Here is a 19,299-nt window from a genome sequence, read left to right as displayed (position 1 = left end):
TTTTTTGTCTTTTTTTGTGACTGGTGCTCAGCCAGTGAGTGCACCGGCCATTCCTATATAGGATCCGAACCTGTGGCGGGAGCGTCGCCGCGCTCCCAGCGCCGCACTCTCCCAACTGCGCCATGGGCTCGGCCTCCTCTGTGCTTTGCTTATTTCAGTCAACATAAGTTTCTCCAGACTCATCCATGTTGTTGCAAATGGGAGTATTTCATTCTTTTTTATGGCAGAATAGTATTCCATGGTGTATATATACGACAGTTTCCTTATCAAGTCATCCATTGATGGACATTTAGGTTGGTTCCATGTCTTGGCTATTGTAAACAGAGCTGTGATGAACATGGGAGTGCAGGTATTACTTCAACATGATGATTTCCATTACTCTGGGTATATACCCAGAAGTGGGATTGCTGCACCATATGGAAGATCTATCTGTAGTTGTTTGAGAAACCTCCATACTGTTTTCTATAGTGGTTATACTAATTTACAGTCCCACCAACAGTGTAGGAGCATTCTCTTTTCTCCACACCCTCGCCAGCATTTGTTATTCACCATCTTTTTGATTATAGCCAGTCTAACTGGGGTGAGGTGTAGTATCTCAGTGTGGTTTTAATTTGCATTTCCCCGATGACTAGTGATGTTGATTTTTGCACGTACATGTTGGCCATTTGTATGTCTTCCTTTGAAAAATTTCTATTCAGCTCCTTTGCCCATTTTTTAATTGGGTTATTTGTTTTCTTACTGCATAATTGCTTGAGTTCTATGTATATTCTGGATGTTCATCCCTTGCTGGATGCATAGTTGGCAAAAATTTTCTCCCACTTTGTAGGTTGTCCTTTCACTCTGTTGATTGTTTCCTTTGCTGTGCAGAAGCTTTTTGGTTTGATGTAGTCCCATTTGTTTATTTTTACTTTTGCTGCTTGTGCTTTCGGGCTCATATTCATAAAGCCTGTGCCCAGACCTAGTTGCTGAAGTGTTTCACCTTTATTTTCCCTTAGTAATTTTACAGTTTCAGGTCTTATACTTAAGTCTTTAATTCATTTTGAGTTGATTTTAGTGTATGGTGAGAGATGCATATCGAGTTTCATCATTCTGCATGTGAATATCCAGTTTTCTCAGCACCACTTGTTGAAGAGGCAGTCTTTTCCCCAGTGTAGAGTTCTGTTGCCTTTGTCTAATATCAGATGGCTGGAACCCTGAGGGTTGATTTCTGGGTTCTCAATTGTATTGCACTGGTCTGAATGTTTATTTTTATACCAGTACCATGTTTTGGTTTAGGATAGCTTTTGTAGTATAATTTGAAGTCAGGGGGCCGGCCCGTGGCTCACTTGGGAGAGTGTGGTGCTGATAACACCAAGGCCACGGGTTCAGATCCCATATAGGGATGGCCGGTTGCTCACTGGGTGAGCGTGGTGCTGACAACACCAAGTCAAGGGTTAAGATCCCCTTACCGGTCATCTTTTAAAAAAATAAAATAAAATAAAATAATTTGAAGTCAGGTAGTGTTATGCCTTGTTATGCCTCTGGCTTTATTTTTTTTGCTCAGGATTGCTTTGGCTATTTGGCGTCTTTTCTTGTTCCATATGAAAGGTAAGATTGTTTTTTTCATTTCCCTGAAGAATATCATTGGTATTTTGGTGGGGATTGCATTGAATCTTTAGATCACTTTGGGTAGTATAGACGTTTTCACAATGTTAAGTCTTCTAATCCAAGAGCATGGAATATCGTTCCATCATTTTGTGTCTTCTTTAATTTTTTTCAGAAGTGGTTTGTAGTTCTCATTGCAGAAGTCTTTCACCTCCATGGTTAAATTGATCCCTAGATAGTTTATTTTTTTCTTGACAATTGTAAATGGGCTTACTTTATTTCTCTTTCTGTTAATTCATTATTTGAGTATATAAAGGCAACTGATTTGGGGGCATTTACTTTGTATCCTGCAACGTTACTGAAGTTATTAACCAGCTCTGGAAGTTTTTTGATAGAGTCTTTAGGTTTTTCGATATATAGTATCATGTCGTCTGCAAATAGAGAAAGTTTGACTTCGTCTTTTCAAATCTGGATTCCCTTTATTTCTTTCTCTTGCCTGATTGCTCTGGCTAGTACCTCCAAGTACTATGTTAAATAGAAGTGGTGAAAGTGGGCATCCTTCTCTTGTTCTTGTTCTTCAAGGAAAGGCCCTCAGTTTTTCCCCATTCAGAATGATACTGGCAGTGGGTTTGTCATACATGACTTTTATTGTGTTGAGATACTTTCCTTCTAAACCTAATTTGTTGAGAGTCTTTATCATGAAAGGATGTTGAATTTTGTCAGATGCTTTTTCAGCATCTATTGAGATAATCTTATGGTCTTTGTCCTTGAGTTTGTTGATATGATGTGTCACATTTATTGACTTTTATATGTTGAACCATCCTTGCATCCCTGGGATGAATCCCACTTGATCATAGTGTATAATTTTCTTAGTATGCTGCTGTATTCTGACTGCTACTATTTTGTTGAGGATTTTAGCATGTAAGTTCATCAAGGATATTGGCCTGTAATCTTCTTTTTTGGTGTGTCTTTATCTGGTTTTGGTATCAGAGTTATGTTGGCCTCATAGAATGAGTTTGGGAGAGTAGCTTCTGTTTCAATTTTTTGGAATAGTTTGAGGAGAATTGGTATTAACTTCTCTTTAAAAGTTTGACAGAATTCAGCTGTAAAACCATTCAGACTTGGACTTCTCTTTGTTGGAAGATTGCTAATTACCACTTCAATCTCCTTGCTTGTTATTTGTCTGTTCAGGTTTTCTATGTCTTCTTGGTTCAGTCTTGGTAATTTTTGGGTGTCTAGAAACTTATCCATATCTTCCTGATTCACATATTTGTTGTAATACAGTTGTTTATAATAGTCTCTAATGATTCTTTGTATTTCTGTGGTATCAGTTGTAATATCTCTCTTTCTTTTCATTTCTGATTTTTGTTATCTGGGTCTTCTCTCTTCTTTTTTTTTTTTTTTATTAACCTAGCTAATGGTTTGTCTATTTTATTTATCTTCTCAAAAACCAACTTTTTGTTTTGTGGATCTTTTCCATTGTTTTTTGCATCTCTATTTCATTTAGTTCTGCTCTGATCTTAATTCTTTCTTTCCTTCTACTACCTTTAGGTTTGGATTCTTGTTGTTTTTCAAGTTCTTTGAGGCATAGTGTTAGGTTGTTTATTAGAAGTCTTTCTGTTCTTTTAATGTAAGCATTTATTGCAATGAATTTGCTTCTTAGTACTGCTGTTGCAGTATCCCACAGGTTTTGGTATGATTTATTAGTTTCTAGAAAATTTTTGATTTCCTGTTTAATTTCTTCTTGGATCTATAGGTCATTCAGGAGCCTATTATTTAGTTTCCATGTATTTGTATAGTTTCCAGAGTTTTGCATATTATTTATTTCCAATTTTAGTCCATTATGGTCTGAAAAGATACTTGGAATGATTTCAGTTTTTTTAAATACGCTGAGACTAGATTTGTGACCTAGTATGTGATCTATTCTGGTGAATGTTCCATGAGCTGATGAGAAGAAAGTATAATCGTTAGTTGTTGGGTGAAATGTTCTGTATACATCTGCTAGGTCCAGTTGGTCTAACATGTAGATTGAATCCTGTGTCTCTTTGTTGACTTGTTGCCTGGAAGATTTGTCCCATACTGAGAGAGGTGTGTTCAGATCACACACTATTAATGTATTAGGTCCTATTTCTTTCTTTAGGTCTAAGAGTGTTTGCTTTGTATATCTGGGTGCTCCAGTGTTGGGTGCATACATGTTTATGATTGTCTTTTAGCTGGATAGATCCCTTTATCATTATATAGTGGCCTTCTTTGTCTCTTTTTATGTTTTTTGGTTTGAAATTTATTTTGTCTAACATAAGAATAGCTACTCCTGCTCACTTTTGTTTTCCATTTGCATGGTATATCTTTTTCCATCCCTTCACTTTTAGTCTATGTGTATCTCTACAGGTGAGGTGGGTCTCTTGAAGACAGCATATACTTGGGTCTAGGTTTTTAATCCAATCAGTCTGTGTCTTTTGAATGGGCAGTTTAGTCCATTCACATTTAGGGTAGTTATTGACAAGTGTTGCTTAATTCCTGTCATTTATTTGCTTCTTGTTTAGATGGTTTAAATATCTTTTGATTATTATTTCTCCCTTTATTTCTCTTCTTCAATGTTAGTTGGAAATTTAAGGTGGGATGATTTAACTTCTTTCTCTTTCTTGCTGGCATTTTTGTTTTAATGGCAAGTTTTGCTCTTTCTTGTGTATTTGTGATAGTGGTCACCATTATTGAGATTCCAGATGAATGACTCCGTTGAGAAATTCCTGCAGGGTTGGTCGTGTGGTAGTGAAGTCCCACAACTTTTGTTTGTCTGGGAAATACACTATTTGTCCCTCATTTCTGCAGGAGAGCCTTGCTGAAATGAGGGTTGTTTACTTCTTGAGTTACATATGTGTGTAGAAGATGATTCATAAATATTATTTAACATTGGATGAACTTTCAAACTCTAGCTTTTATTTATCTTGTTTGTCTGAATGAAATCATTATTTTAAATCAAAAAGTACACTGTGTATTTGTTTTAAATAAAGAGTATATGAATACCCAACATTAAACACCAACATAGGACAATATGATTTAAAGTAAAATATTAGTGCTATATATAGTAAACTTTCAAATTCTCTTTTATCTTCTGAAAAAGTATGATGGTGTCCTTATATGTTAAACTTTTTTAGCTTTTACAAAGAAAATTATTTGCAATAATGTTTGGGTCCATGGTGCTTTGGACCTTAGAACTAACAAAAACACAAAATAGAAAATTAAAAGGCGAGGAATGTATGTGATGTTTTGTCTTTTATTTAGGGATAGAAACAGGTTTTTTTTTTTTTTTTTTTTTTTTTTAGTCGTTTCCTTTTTATTTGTGAATGCAGGCATTTTCACTGGCCTCTTTTGAATCATAATCTATCATCTTTTTTGGATCAAGGCTTTGGTTGCACATCAGGATCATCTGTAAAACATATAAGAAAATGTCTTAAGAGATTTCAATTCAGTGGTCTATGGGTGGGAATGGCTGGCTGTGTTTTTTAAATGATTCTTTCAGATGATTCTAATGTTCAGCTCAAGTTGTAAAGTACTGCCTTAGCAGGACTAGGGACAAGAGTAAGGCACGAGAGCTTTCCTCTTATTCTTTCCTGCATAGTTTATTTTCAGTATGTTTTCTGGCAGACAGTACAGAACGGGGCTCTGCATTTTGCCCCCAGCTGTTCTGATGTTTTGTTGCTAAGATAGATGTACCTGAAATGTCTTATTTGCCCTTATTAGGAAAATAGTAGAGAGTGTTGATACGGAGTGGACAGTGGAGTAGACATAGAAAGAAGGCAGATTAATGGAGATCATGGATAATGTTGAGATAAATTTTAGTAAGGAAATTGGTAATAACGTAAAATTACCGAGTTTTCACGTACCATACTGATAGGATCTGTGCAGACAATTTCATTTTGAGAATAACCTTTATTGCATGCCTAACTTAAGTATAAGGCTGCAAAAGAGTCTGTTCTGTATATGTCACTCACTTCCCCATTCTTTAAGAACTGGTACTAAATTTATTCATAAAGAAATAGTGAAAGGAAGAAGAGCTCTTGACCCTTATTTTAGATCTTTTCTATGGGGTCTCTTCATATTATATCACGTTGTAAGAAATGGGGCTTGCATTTGTAAAAGGAAACAAGTTAGGATTTGTAGCTTGGAATTTGCAAAGGTTGTCATGATTTTAATAAGTCAGTAAAATTATTAACCTTTTTTACTTGTGTCCAAAATGTCATCTTTCCAAGGTTATGAGGTATTTCATTTCTAATACAAAAGTTGCAAAATGCTAACTAAAGTAAATATCTTTTCCTACATGTGTATAAATGTGTGAATAATGGTCACTCCTTTTTCCTAGAAGATGGACTTCATGGGATTGTGAGCTGCACAGCTTGTGGACAACAGGTCAATCATTTTCAAAAAGATTCCATTTATAGACATCCTTCACTGCAAGTCCTTATTTGTAAGGTATGTAATGATCTGTTGATAATTCATTCCACAAATACGTGAATGCTTACCATGTACCAGACCTCTAGGACACAGTCATGAAGAAAGACAGAAATGGTCTCTGCTCTTGAAGGGCTTACGTTGTAGTGGGGAAGACAAACGTATAAAAAACCTGATAAGTGTCATGATAGGAGAGACACTATGATTATGGGAGCACACAGGAAACCTATGTAATTCGGACTTGGGTCAGGTGGCTTTCCTTCAGAAGTGATATAAGCTGCTATCTGAAATATGGTTAAGAATTATCCTGGTGAAGTGGGATTGGTTCAATGTGTTTGAGGCAGAGGCAACATGTTATTAAAAGGTTGGTAGGCGAGGGAGAGCCTGGTGTGTTTGAAAGCCTGAAGAGTGTATAAGCATGCACGTGTGTGTTTTATAACCGTCCTGCTATGTATCCTACTTCCCTAAATCTGAGCTCTCCATGTGGAGCAGCGTTCTGACATAACTTGGAGATAATAGAATTAAATGTTTCGTATGTGTTGATTATAATTTCGGTAGTCTGTGCACACTTTTTTTTTTATTAGTAATATCTTGGAATTTATTCTAAATATCTATAATATTAAGGTTATACTTTTCCCAACTCATATTACTGCTAAGATTAATCCTTGTGTTAGTTTGTTTCCCAGTAAAAGCCCCCTTTCAAATGCAGGGGCAGGCCATGTTTTCTTTGGAGTTTTATCTCTAGATCTTTTCTTACATGAATTTTTGATAGATTCAGAGCTGCTTCAATGTACTAAACTCTACTTTGTCTGTTAGCAATTTGTGTCCCTCCTTTCCTTGAATTCCGTTCAGCCAGAGGCCTATCAAAGGTAAATATTGTAGTGTCTAGTTTTAAATTGTAACACCTGGACCTCATATTTCTGGATTCATAATATGCGTTCCCTTTTTTTTTTCCCCTCCTATGTGTGATTACTTCTTTCAAAGGCCAGTCTATTGAGCTAGGCCATTTCAGTAATCATTATTTTTCGTCAGTGGGCGTGGAACCTTCCCTTTCTCCAGTCCCACTGGAAGGGAATTTGAAGTCATTTAAATTTGGATTTGAATAATAGCTTTGCCTCATACTAGTTGTATGACATTATATTTATTAAAATATTAATTAACCTTAGCCTTTTCTCTCATAATACCTCCTACCTTGCGTGCTAGTTATTTTGAGATTGAAAGATAATGTAGATTGATTGTTTAGCTGTACATATAGTAGATGTTTATATAGGGTGGCTATTAAAATTATTAAGTAGCAATACCATCTAATATGTTTTTATGTAGAGCTTTAGTAGCTAGTTTTATGAGACCAGAAATTTGCTTTACTAAAATTTTATATAAATTTTTATATAAGGAATAATGGTGTTTGATGATAATGGAAATCTATTTCAAGGAATTAATTTCTTGAGATATTCTTATGTTTGGAAAATACTAGTATTGAGTAGTGCCGTGTTTTTGATTTGATTCTGTAAAACATAGACACACATTCCCTTTTTTGTTTTTATTCTGGTAAAAGATATATGTAACAAAAAATTTGCCATTTTCACCATTTTTAAGCATACAATTCTATGGAATTAATTACATTCACAGTGCTGTGTAACCATCACCCCTATCTATTTCCAAAACTTTTTTGTCATGCTAAAAATAAATTCTGAACCATTAAGAAATAACTTATTCCTTCAATCCAGTTTCTGGTAACTTCCCTACTTTTTTAATGACTTAAAAAAATAAAGTTTTTGTTCTTTATGAATGTTATGTTTTGAATAAAATTTCTCCTTCTCCCTTTCTTTTAATAGAATTGCTTTAAGTATTACATGAGTGATGATATTAGCCGTGACTCAGATGGAATGGATGAACAATGTAGGTAAGTAATAAATCAAGATGAACTAACATTTAATATCTACTTTTTGGGGGAATTCTTATGTAGTCTTTTATTAGATTTATCCTTTGTAGTATCATCATTGATGTCTTTAATAGAAAGTTGTTCTTTTCCACAGAGCCTTAGATTTATGTCTAGTTTAAGTTTCTGATAAAGAAGAAGCAGATGACATGAATTACTACTAAAAGTGCTAGCAGGAAAATTTAAATTGCATTAATAATGAAGAATATAAAATGAGTTTCATTGGGAATAATATTTTAATCTTTAAAACATTTCAGATGGTGCGCAGAAGGTGGAAACTTGATTTGTTGTGACTTTTGCCATAACGCATTCTGCAAAAAATGCATTTTGCGCAACCTTGGTCGAAAGGAGCTGTCTACAATAATGGATGAAAACAACCAATGGTATTGCTACATTTGTCACCCAGAACCTTTGTTGGACTTGGTCACTGCGTGTAACAGTGTATTTGAGAATTTAGAACAGTTGTTGCAGCAAAATAAGAAGAAGATAAAAGTTGACAATGAAAAGAGTAATAAAGTATATGACCATACACCCAGATTTTCTCCAAAGAAGAATATCTCAAATTGTAATGGAGAAGAAAAGAAGTTAGGTGATTCATGTTCTGGTTCTGTAACCTATTCTTATTCAGCACTAATTGTGCCCAAAGAGATGATTAAGAAGGCAAAGAAAATGGTTGAGACAACAGCAAACATGAACTCCAGTTATGTTAAATTTTTGAAGAAGGTAACAGATAATTCAGAAGTCAATTCTGCTACAAAGTTACGTCAGCTTAAGGCTTTTAAATCTGTGTTGGCTGATATCAAGAAGGCTCATCTTGCATTAGAGGAAGATTTGAATTTGGAGATTCGAGCTTTGGATTCTGTTAACAAAGAGAAAAATACCAAAGAACATAAAGTTATTGATGCTAAGTCTGAAACAAAAATAAGAAAAGGAGAAAAACCCTGTGCTTTGGAAAGGAAAGATTTTTCAAAGTCAGATGCTAAACTGTCAAGAAAACAGGTAGATAGCGAGCACATGGATCATAGTGTTCCAACAGAGGAACAAAGAGCAAATAAAAGTACCAGTGGTGAACATAAGAAATCTGATAGAAAAGAAGAACCTCAGTATGAACCTGCTAACACTTCTGAAGATTTAGACATGGATATTGTGTCTGTTCCTTCCTCAGTTCCAGAAGACATTTTTGAGAATCTTGAGACTGCTATGGAAGTTCAGAGTTCAGGTGATTATCAGGGGGATAGCAACACTGGAACTGAGCAAGAACTGGAGAGTTCATCTGTAAAATTAAGTATTCCTTCAAAAGACAACAGGGGAGGTATTAAATCAAAAAGTACAGCTAAAGTAATAAAAGAATTATATGTTAAACTCACCCCTGTTTCCCTTTCTCATTCCCCGATTAAAGGTGCTGATTGTCAGGAAGTTCCACAAGATATAGATGGCTATAAAAGTTCTAGTCTGAAGCCCAAGTCAGAGAAATGTGGACCTGGACAGGAAAACAGTGATAATGAGCCTTTGGTTGAAAATGAAGTTCCATTACTTTTAGAAGAATCTGATCTTCGAAGGTCCCCCCGTGTAAAGACTACACCGTTGAGGCGACAGACAGAAACCAACCCTCCAACATCTAATTCTGATGAAGAAAGTAATGAAACAGTTAAGGAGAAACAAAAAGTATCAGTTCCAATGAGAAAAAAGGATAAGCGGAATTCTTCTGACAGTGTTATAGATAATCCTAAACCTAATAAATTGCCTAAGTCTAAGCAATCAGAGATTGTGGATCAAAATTCAGATTCTGATGAAATGCTAGCAGTTCTCAAAGAGGTAAGCAGGATGAATCACAGTTCTTCTTCAGATACTGATATTAATGAAATTCATACAAATCATAAGCCTTTGTATGATTTAAAGACTCAAATGGGGAAAGATGATAAAGGAAAAAGGAAACGAAAAAGTTCTACTTCTGGCTCAGATTTTGATATTAAAAAAGGCAAATCATCTAAAAGCTCTATAATTTCTAAAAAGAAACGACAAAACCAGTCTGACTCTTCTAATTATGACTCAGAATTAGAAAAAGAGATAAAGAGCATGAGTAAAATTGGGTCTGCCAGAACAGCCAAAAAAAGAGTTCCAAATAAAAAAGATTATGAGTCTTCTGAAGATGAAAAACATAACAAAAAAAGAATGGATAATCAAGGACAGAAAAGTTTGAAGACTTCACAAGAAGGATCATCTGATGATGCTGAAAGGAAACAGAGATGTAATTTCTCTTCAGCAGAAGGCACAGTTGATAAAGACAAGACTGTCATGGAATTAAGAGATAGACTTTCTAAGAAGCAGCAGCTGAACGTTTCCTATGACGGTGCCGATAAGATTTCTTTTGGGAAAGAGGAGAGTTTAAATTGTTTGGAAGACAGAAAAGTTGCAGAAACTAAAGAAAAGAGCAAGCATGTGAAATCCAAAACGTATAAAAAAGTGCAGGGTGGCTTATCTGATGTTGCTGAGAAATTCCCAAAGAAAGAGCAGAGTGATGAATCCTCTGAAGATGATAAAAAGCAGAGCAAAAAGGGAACTGAAGAAAAAGAAAAGAAAACTACAGACTTGAAGAAAAAAGTAATTAAAGTGGAACAACAGTATGAATCATCATCTGATGACACTGAGAAATTACCTGAGGGAAAAGAAATTTGCCATTTTCCTAAGGGCATAAAGCAAAATAAGAATGATACAACGGATGTGGAAAAGAAAAGTAAAAAAATAAAAGATAAAACTTCAAAAAAGAAAGATGAATTACCTGGTAATGCTGAGAAGTTACCAGGGAAAGGAGATAGTTGTGACTCTTCAGAAGACAAAAAGAGTAAGAATGGAGCATCTGGTACAGAGAAGAAAAGGTGCAACTTGCCTGAAAAGAATTTAAGGAAGAAACAAGATTGTTCATCATCTGATACTGAGAAATATTCCATGAAAGAAGATGGTTGTGACTCTTCTGATAAAAGACTGAAAAGAATAGAATTGAGGGAAAGAAGAAATTTAAATTCAAAGAGAAATACCAAGGAAATACAAATTGGCTCATCATCGTCTGATGCTGAGGAAAGTTCTGAAGATAATAAAAACCAGAAGAAACAAAGAACTTCAGCTAAAAAGAAGGCAGGCAGTGTCAAAGAGAAACAGAGAAACTCCCTAAGAGCAAGCACTAAAAGGAAGCAAGCAGACATTACTTCTTCATCATCTTCTTATGTAGGAGATGATGATCAGAATTCTGTAGGCGAGGGGAGCGGTGATGAACAGAAAATTAAGCCTGTGACTGAAAATTTAGTGTCTTCACATACTGGATTTTGCCAATCTTCAGGTATGCAAAAACTAAATTTAAAAAATTAATAATTTGTACTTTTCCTTTCTTAACTACCTTGTTTAATTTCCCCTGAAGCCAATCAAATTCAGTATTAGGAAAATACCATTTAAAAATTATTTGGAGATTTATTTTTAAGCCATCATTGGAAGGTATTTTAAACATTGTTAGTATTTTGTTTCAGAGATTCTAAATTTATTGGGTAAAGAACAAAAATATTTTTTATCAATGTTTAATGCTTTTCTTTGGAGTAGTGAGCAGTAGTTTATGAAGTAGAATCAGACTGGTGCCAGTAGTTCAGTAGGTATTTATTCATGTAATTGAGATGAGTACTTGGTACTGGTGGAACATGGTTTGTGAAAAATTTTAACTTCTCTGCCATGCATATTTCTTTTAAAATTGGAACAGATACCTTTGTGTCCCATGAAATCCGCTGAAATAATTTAAATTTACTTCATTGAAACCCTTTACTGATACTCATCAGCTAGTTTCTAATGACATAAACAAATGCTTCTCTTAAAAACACTACCAAAATAAAGGAAGAAAGAAAATCCAAGAATGGGTCATCCCACCCTGATGAGAGAGCACTAGGAACGTTAGGGTTTGGGTCAACTGGTCAGTGGTACCAGGAAAAAATTTTTTTTATTTTTTAAAATTTTTATTGAATCATGATTATACATATTTTGGGGGTTCAGCATTGACATGTTGATCACATCAATATTACTAGCATACATATTGTTACAAATCATACTTATTCTTTATGCCCCTTGTCCAATCTCTCCCTATCCTCCTTTCCCTCCCCCCTCTCCCCTCGGATAACCCTAGATTTCTTCTCTCCTTCTGAAAGAGTAATGGTTGCTCTGTTGATTGATTGCATAGATGATCTATCCAATGCTGAGAGGTGTTCAGGTCCCTTAATATTATTGTAGAGCAGATGCTTCTTCTGTCACTCTGGAATAGGCTTTGTGGAGAGAGATATCCTCTTCTTTTCTTTGGTCTCTGCTGGTGACTCTCCTTGTGTCAATGCACTCCAGTGGCTGGTGGACCATCTGCGTGGTGGTTGTGGTGTCTAGCTGCTTTTGTGGCAGCTGTGGTTATTGTGGTGGCTGTGGTGGGCCACCCACATGGAGGTGATGTTTTTGGCATGCTCCTTGGTGCTGGTGGTGTGCCTGGTTGTGGGAGGGGGGCCCGGTCCCTGGCTCCATGCCTCTGGTCCCCAGGCAGGCCCAGAGGTACTGGCAGTGTGCCTGGGCCGGAACTAATTTTTTGTCCTTTGCTCACTTCTAAAATGGGGGAACTTCCTGTGGGGACTAGTACTTGAGCTGTGTGGTTTAGCTAAATTGCTGCTTTGCTGCTGATTCCCTAGGGAAGGCTTTTTGTGCAGCTCAGGTTTTAATGGTTGAATTTATAGGTACTTCCAGCTCTCCAGAGACCTGGTGCACCTGAGTTGTGTAGAAACTGTGATCTGAGCCTGAGTCTTTTCATCAAGCTGCACCCCATGCAATTCTATATTCCTGACCAGTCTCCTCTGAGTGGTCCTTTGCTGATTGGGGTGCTGGTCAGCTGTCCTTGTGCCCCAGTGTTCCCCTGGTGGGCCCATCTCCCCCACCGCCTGTGCTGCAAACACTTCCCATGGGATGGGCCATGTGCCTGTCCCTTGCGATGACTCATCCTCTGAGTGGCTCCTTTTTTTCAGTTGTTGTGGATTCTTGCTCCTGTGTGGGTCCACAGGAATCCTGTTAGTGGTCTTGCTGGCGTGGGGGCCACCAAGGCTCTCTTCTCCCCTGCAGCCTCCATGCAACTTCATCTGAAGGGCACAGCTGTGGCTTTTGCTGGCTCCTGCTCTGTGCACTCAGCAGCTCCAGCCTTAAAGTGGTCATAGCCCGAAATGGTCGGAGAGATTTTTTTCTTTCTCTCATCATGGTTTCTCCCACCTTCATGTACTCCATAGGCCTCTCCTCCTCTTCCCCTGAGCTCTATCAGCCCCAGCTTGGCTGTTGTTGCTTTTTTATAGTTGTAAATTGGTTGGTTTGTGGGAGAGAGTGATGCTGGGAACTATCTGTTCCGCCATCTTGACCGGAAGCCCACGAAAAAAAATTTTTTAAAATAATTTTTATCATTATTACAATTCTTTTAAAAACTCATTTGTATAATAAATGTTGATAAATGTGCACTGGTCACTTGTATTGTTTTATTTAAAAAATTTTATAAAGTATGCTTCACGTAAAACTGTTCCCAGTATAGGCAGTTCCTTATGGTAGAGTTTTTCATTCATCCCAATTAGATTTTAATGAATCTTGGCTTTTAATAAAACTGTAGATTTCTTTTATGGAGTGTTTATCTAATGACTTGATTTGAAAACCAAGTGTGGTGTGCATACAATTTAATGATCTGCTATCTGGTGCCTAGATGGAATTCTGCTTGTATGGCTATTGAAACTAAAAGTTCATAGTCCCTTGCCTGAAATTCTTGGGGCCTGATGTATTTCAGAATTTACAACTTTTTGGTTTTTACAAAGATAAGATAGAGCAGTTACCATGTATTTTATAAAGATCTTAATGGGGTCTGATGCAACACCACATAATCAGACACACAACATTTCTGCTGCAAAACATTTGAACATTCATACTTAGAGGAATAAACAGTTCAGATCAGGTTTTGCTGCCAAATGAGCTTTGGCACCACATTACAAAAATTTTTAGTTTTAAAAACTTTGGATTTCAGAATTGTGTATAAGGGATTGTGGACATGTATTAAAAATACAAAATCTGGGCTGGCCCCGTGGCGCACTTGGGAGAGTGTGGCGCTTGGGTGCGCAGTGGCGCTCCCGCCGCAGGTTCGGATCCTATATAGGGATGGCTGGTGCGCTCACTGGCTGAGCGCGGTGCGGGCGACACCAAGCCAAGGGTTGCGATCCCCTTACCAGTCACAAAAAAAGACAAAAAAAAAAAAATCTAATAGTTACTTTGATATCAAATCAATGTCTTTAAGTTAGTTGGGAAAACCTTTATTAAGCTTTAGAGCATAAGAGTAATAAAATGTGATTAGTTACATGGGGTATTCCCATTAGCAACTTGTAGGCAGTTGATCTAATCTTCAACTTTGGAAAATTGGTTTCTGTGGTTGAACAGCTTTCCTGGTGAAATCAACATGTTTTATTTCAAAAATTTTGCTACTTTTCATTTCCTAAAATCTCAGTTGATTGGACACTTATGAGGCCTTCTATTATACACCTTTCATGTTTGGAACTTTGTTTTTTGGCATTTTTATAATTTATTTGTACATATTTGTGGGGTATATTTCAATACATGCATATACTGCACAATGATTCTCTTAGAGTAGATAGCATAGTTTTATACCCATTAGTCCACCATTTTTCCTCTTCCTTTCCCCACCTCTGGTAACCAGTATTCTACTCTCTACCTCTGTGAGAGCCACTTTTTTTTTTTTTTTAAGAGTCCATGTATGAGTACAGTATTTGTCTTTTTGTGTCTGACTTGTTTCACTTAACATGATGGTTTCCATTAGAAATATTGATACTTAGTGTAGTAAATAATCTGCATTTATTAGGCCATAGGAAGAAATGGTAAAATATGGCAAGTACTAAGAGGATGCATCTCCCAGTTATTCCTTAACCCAGCACTAATCTAGATCATTGTGTTCCATTTTGATTTATTTAACTTTGATCTGAAGGACCAGTGGTCTGATTAGGAGGTAAACTTTTTCTCAGATATATATCCCTAGAAAACTTGAGAGTCCATCACTTCAGTAGATGCTAGTCCTTCAACTGGTTGGTGGAACAAGCCTTGTTGTTTGGGATTTTCTTTATCCTGGATATTTCTTGGGACTAAGCTGATTACTTTGGATGGGTAAAAAAAGATAAATTGCTGGAGAATTTAACCCATCAAAAATTAGGCTTTGTTAATAGAAATACTTAAGCAGAATAGAATATGAAGGACTTATAAAATAAGCACTATGTAAAAAGTGTACTGTTCAAGGGAGGTTTGGGTGGGAACCAATGATAAATGACATATACTTGCACTCTCATGTAAGTATGCTGAATTCATGTATTCCTCTAATATGTCCCACTTAGTTTTAGGTGGCAATTTTAGGAGATCTTAAAAAGCTTCCCTTTCCCCAATGAGTTTAGAGGATTCCCCTCTCTCTCTCTCTGTCTCTCTCTCTCTGTCTCTCTCTCTCTGTGTGTGTGTGTGTGTGTGTGTGTGTGTGTGTGTGTGTGTGTGTGTGTGTGTGTGTGTAGTTTTGTTTGTTTTTGTTTTGGCGGCTGCCAAGTGAGGGGATCTAAACTCTTGACATTGGTGTTACCAACACCATGCTTTAACGAAGTGAGCTAACTGGCCAGCCTAGAGGATTACAATTTATTCAGCATTATTTGGGTATCCTGTTACAGGTACAATATTTTTGTAGAAACTGGGGCTTGGGAATGGCATGAGCAAACAAGATGAAGAACATGGTCCTAGGAGATTGCAGTCTAATGCAAAACAGACATAGGTAAATCATTTTTTTAAGAAAAAAGTACCAGAAGAAAGATATAAAACTACAATGGGGCTGTGTGATAAATGGCAAGTGAGCTATTTAATCGGAATATTTGGGGAAGACCTAAAAGAACAAGTAGCGTTTAAACTTGACTTTTAAGGATAGGTTAGATTTTGAAAGGTATAGTAAGGAGGGAATGAAAGTAGTATTTATAGATCGGTCAGTTTGAATGAGGTATTGTGAGTTGGCAGGGATAAGATTTATTTTTGCTTTTCTATATTTAGCATATTTCTATCCTGAACCTGTAGGTGTCTGTGTTTTTTATAGATTTTTCTCCAACATTTCTCCCCAATGTATATTATGAAAAAAAATTTAAGTATGCAGAAAAGTTTCTGCCCTTAATATTGTACACATTTGCTTGATCATATATCCATCTATATATCCTTCTATCTGTACATCAATGTCTCTAGTTGTTTTTTTTTTTTTTTTGCCTTTTTAACTTTTATTTTGAAATAATTATAGATCCACATGAATTTGCCAAAAAAAAAAAAAAAACTGTAGGGAGGTCTGAGATACCCTTCACTCAGTTTCCCACAGTGGAAATACCTTGTATGAGGGGTCTTCAAAAAGTTCACGGAAAGATCCACATTATCTTTTATTTTTCCACAAATTTTTTGAAGTGTCCTCGTGTAACTATAGTACAATGTCAAAACCAGTTTTGACAGTTTTTATTCAGATTTCACCAGTTTTACACACACTCATTCATGTGTATACGTGTGTGTGCAAGTATAGTTCTGTGCAGTTGTACCATGTGCCACAACCAAGATACCAAACTATTCCATAATCCCAAGGCTCTCTTATGCTACACCTTTATAGACATCCCTCTCCTTATTTCCATTTCTAACCCTTCACAACTAGTAATCTGTTCTTCATCTCTATAATTTTGTTATTTTGAGATGGAATCATAGGTACATAACCTTTTGAGATTGGCTTTTTTCACTTAGTGTAGTGCCCTTGAAATCTTTGACACATTTCAAAGTAAGTGGTAAACATTAGCATACTTCTCCTTAAATGCTTCAGAATGCATAATACTAACTAGACTTCAATATTTAAGTTTGTTTTTCTTTTGAGGTGAAATTTATGTATAACAAAATGCACAAATCTTAATCTTTAATTTTTAATCAAAGGGTAGAAATGTAGCTTTTTATAAAGTGAATTTTACTCTACTTGAATATATCTCTAAAGTTATGAATACTATACAAATTCAAATGCATTTTTAAATTACTTAGTACCACCAAAATATTAATAGCAATCTTGCTGTTCTTCAGCGATACAGGATAATTTAGACACCGGCTAACTTCAAACTTGTAATGGACCAGTACAAAGGTTTTATCAGCAAGAAACTTATGGTAATGTGATGGGTGTGCTTTAAAACTCTTGTGCTCTGGCAAGGAACTTTGAAATATATAAGATCCAACTATTTATCATTTTGCTGCTGACAGTTTATAAATTTCCTATTATGCTTTCCATAAAGGTTGTTTTTGGTTATGTTTTGGATTCCAGAGTAGAGTTTGAACCTACTAGTTTGCTTTAAAGTTTTTGGCTTTTGGTTTTATTTTACATGGTTTTTCTTATATAGATAATTTAAAGCTAATTTTAAGTACACTTTTTTTCCCCAAGGAGATGAAGCCTTATCTAAATCAGTGCCTGTCACAGTGGAAGATGACGATGACGACAATGATCCTGAGAATAGGTATGATTCCGTCTGTAAGGACTTTAAAAAGATTATAACACACCCTAGGCGTGGGCGCAAACAGCAGCAACGGAGCAGCAAGCAGGTTGTAAAAACCAGGAGTGCCTGCCTTAGAAAGACTCGATCACAGTCTTCCTGCAAGTTTGAAAGAAAGGCCAGAAAATGGGCTAAAACTCAGAAACCTTAAGAGAAAGTAAATACCGGTATTAACACACCTAGCATAGGGTGTGTTATAAATACAGAACTGTCAGAATTTTATGTTTCCGTGAAAACTGTGATAATTTTTTGAGAATATTTTAATTTCGACAGATTATTTTATTGACGAAAGTGAATCATATCTTAATAAATTGGTAACAACAGACATCTCTCTCCTCTATATTTGATTATTGTTTTTAATTGCCATCTAATATGGTGGTCCTTTTTGTTCAGACCTGTTGAGAGTAGGAAAAAAAAGAGATTACTCAGATACTTAAGATTAAGAAATCAGAGGCTGGCCAGTTAGCTCAGTTGGTTAGGGTACGTGGATTCCCATCCTGGCCAGCTGCCAAAAAAATAATAATGATGAAAAAAAAGATTAAGAAATCACTTTCAAAGAAGGTATTAATTTACAAGGTGGCTAGACTGATTTAGATTTTAACCATTTTTCAAATAAAATGGAAGTAGTATGATAGCATTAATTTTAATAAACAATAGGTTTTAATATAAACAGTGTACCCTGTACAGTTTACTTTAACTAAGGGATGGCTGGTAGAAGAAAAAAATACAAAGATACTATCATAACAATGAAGGATAAAGAAAATAAAGATATTAAAGAATATAACCATGATGTTTCTGCATATCTTTTAAACACTTCTTGGACTACAGTATACCCCACACTCATAATCTTCAAAAAGACGATAGTGTGGTGTAGTAGATGGAATTTTGTAACAATGGGGATAAGGATGTCTGATTTCTAATTCTAACATTTCTAACAACTGTGTGATCTTGGACAAGTGACTTTACATTTTGCCAAAGTTTTCTATCTCAAAGATAAAAAGGTTGGGTGAAATTTTATCAGATTAATTTTAGCACCAAAAATCTGTGATAGATTTGAGATGATTTTATTAAAGAGCACTATATTAACCATCCATTTATTTCTGATAGTAAACTCAAATGTTAAGAAAACATGAAAAAATACATGTAATTTTTGTGTCATAATTTTGTAAGAAATTAATAGTAAATGCTGTGTGGTCAGCTGTTACTGTAGCTCTGTTTTGTATCTTGATATACTGATAGGTTTCTCTGTTTCAAAGATCAGCATTCTGCTAATTAACAGGAGAACGTTTTATTAAGGTAAATGAACAGTTTTATTTTACGCTTTTGAGTTGAGCTTAATCATGAACACAAAGACTCATTCTGCTTACCTACTCTGTGGGATAGGGATGTGGTTCAGAATGGAATGGCAGAGACATACAGTTTATTCATCAGGGATTTTATAGTATGTCATCACAGCCAGATTATGAAAGCACTTAAAATTTTATTCTCTTTTAAAATGCTTGAATTCTTCGTTTATATATGCTACTATTTTTTTTCCTATAAGTCATGAGGCTTCAAATGTTACTGAAAGACTAATAATGTTTAAAACATTATATATCCTAATTTAACTGTGAATGATAAACCTTAATTTCATATTTAGACACCAAATAAGAGTGTCTTTAAGGTATGATAATTTTTTGTTAGTGCTTGTAAAAATATAAATATAAT

The 19,299-nt window shown here is 35.6% G+C and overlaps 1 protein-coding gene across 5 annotated transcripts in view; it reads left to right on the top strand.

The window, feature by feature from the left end:
* ATRX (ATRX chromatin remodeler) overlaps positions 1–19,299 on the top strand; it is a 222,154-nt gene that overhangs the window by 64,452 nt on the left and 138,403 nt on the right. For 3 of the 5 annotated variants that reach the window (XM_063083056.1, XM_063083058.1, XM_063083055.1), the window contains 4 exons: positions 5,945–6,054; positions 7,869–7,936; positions 8,230–11,306; positions 17,484–17,556. In XM_063083056.1, coding sequence (XP_062939126.1) covers positions 5,945–6,054; positions 7,869–7,936; positions 8,230–11,306; positions 17,484–17,556 — 3,328 coding nt within the window. The remainder of the gene's footprint in view (positions 1–5,944; positions 6,055–7,868; positions 7,937–8,229; positions 11,307–17,483; positions 17,557–19,299) is intronic. The other 2 variants (XM_063083059.1, XM_063083057.1) reach the window with 2 other exon arrangements.

This window comes from Cynocephalus volans, chromosome X (genome assembly GCF_027409185.1).
Source record: "Cynocephalus volans isolate mCynVol1 chromosome X, mCynVol1.pri, whole genome shotgun sequence".
Lineage (NCBI taxonomy): Eukaryota > Metazoa > Chordata > Mammalia > Dermoptera > Cynocephalidae > Cynocephalus > Cynocephalus volans.
The sequence above is the reverse complement of the archived record's forward strand: the minus strand, read 5'-3'. Positions and strand labels throughout refer to the sequence as shown.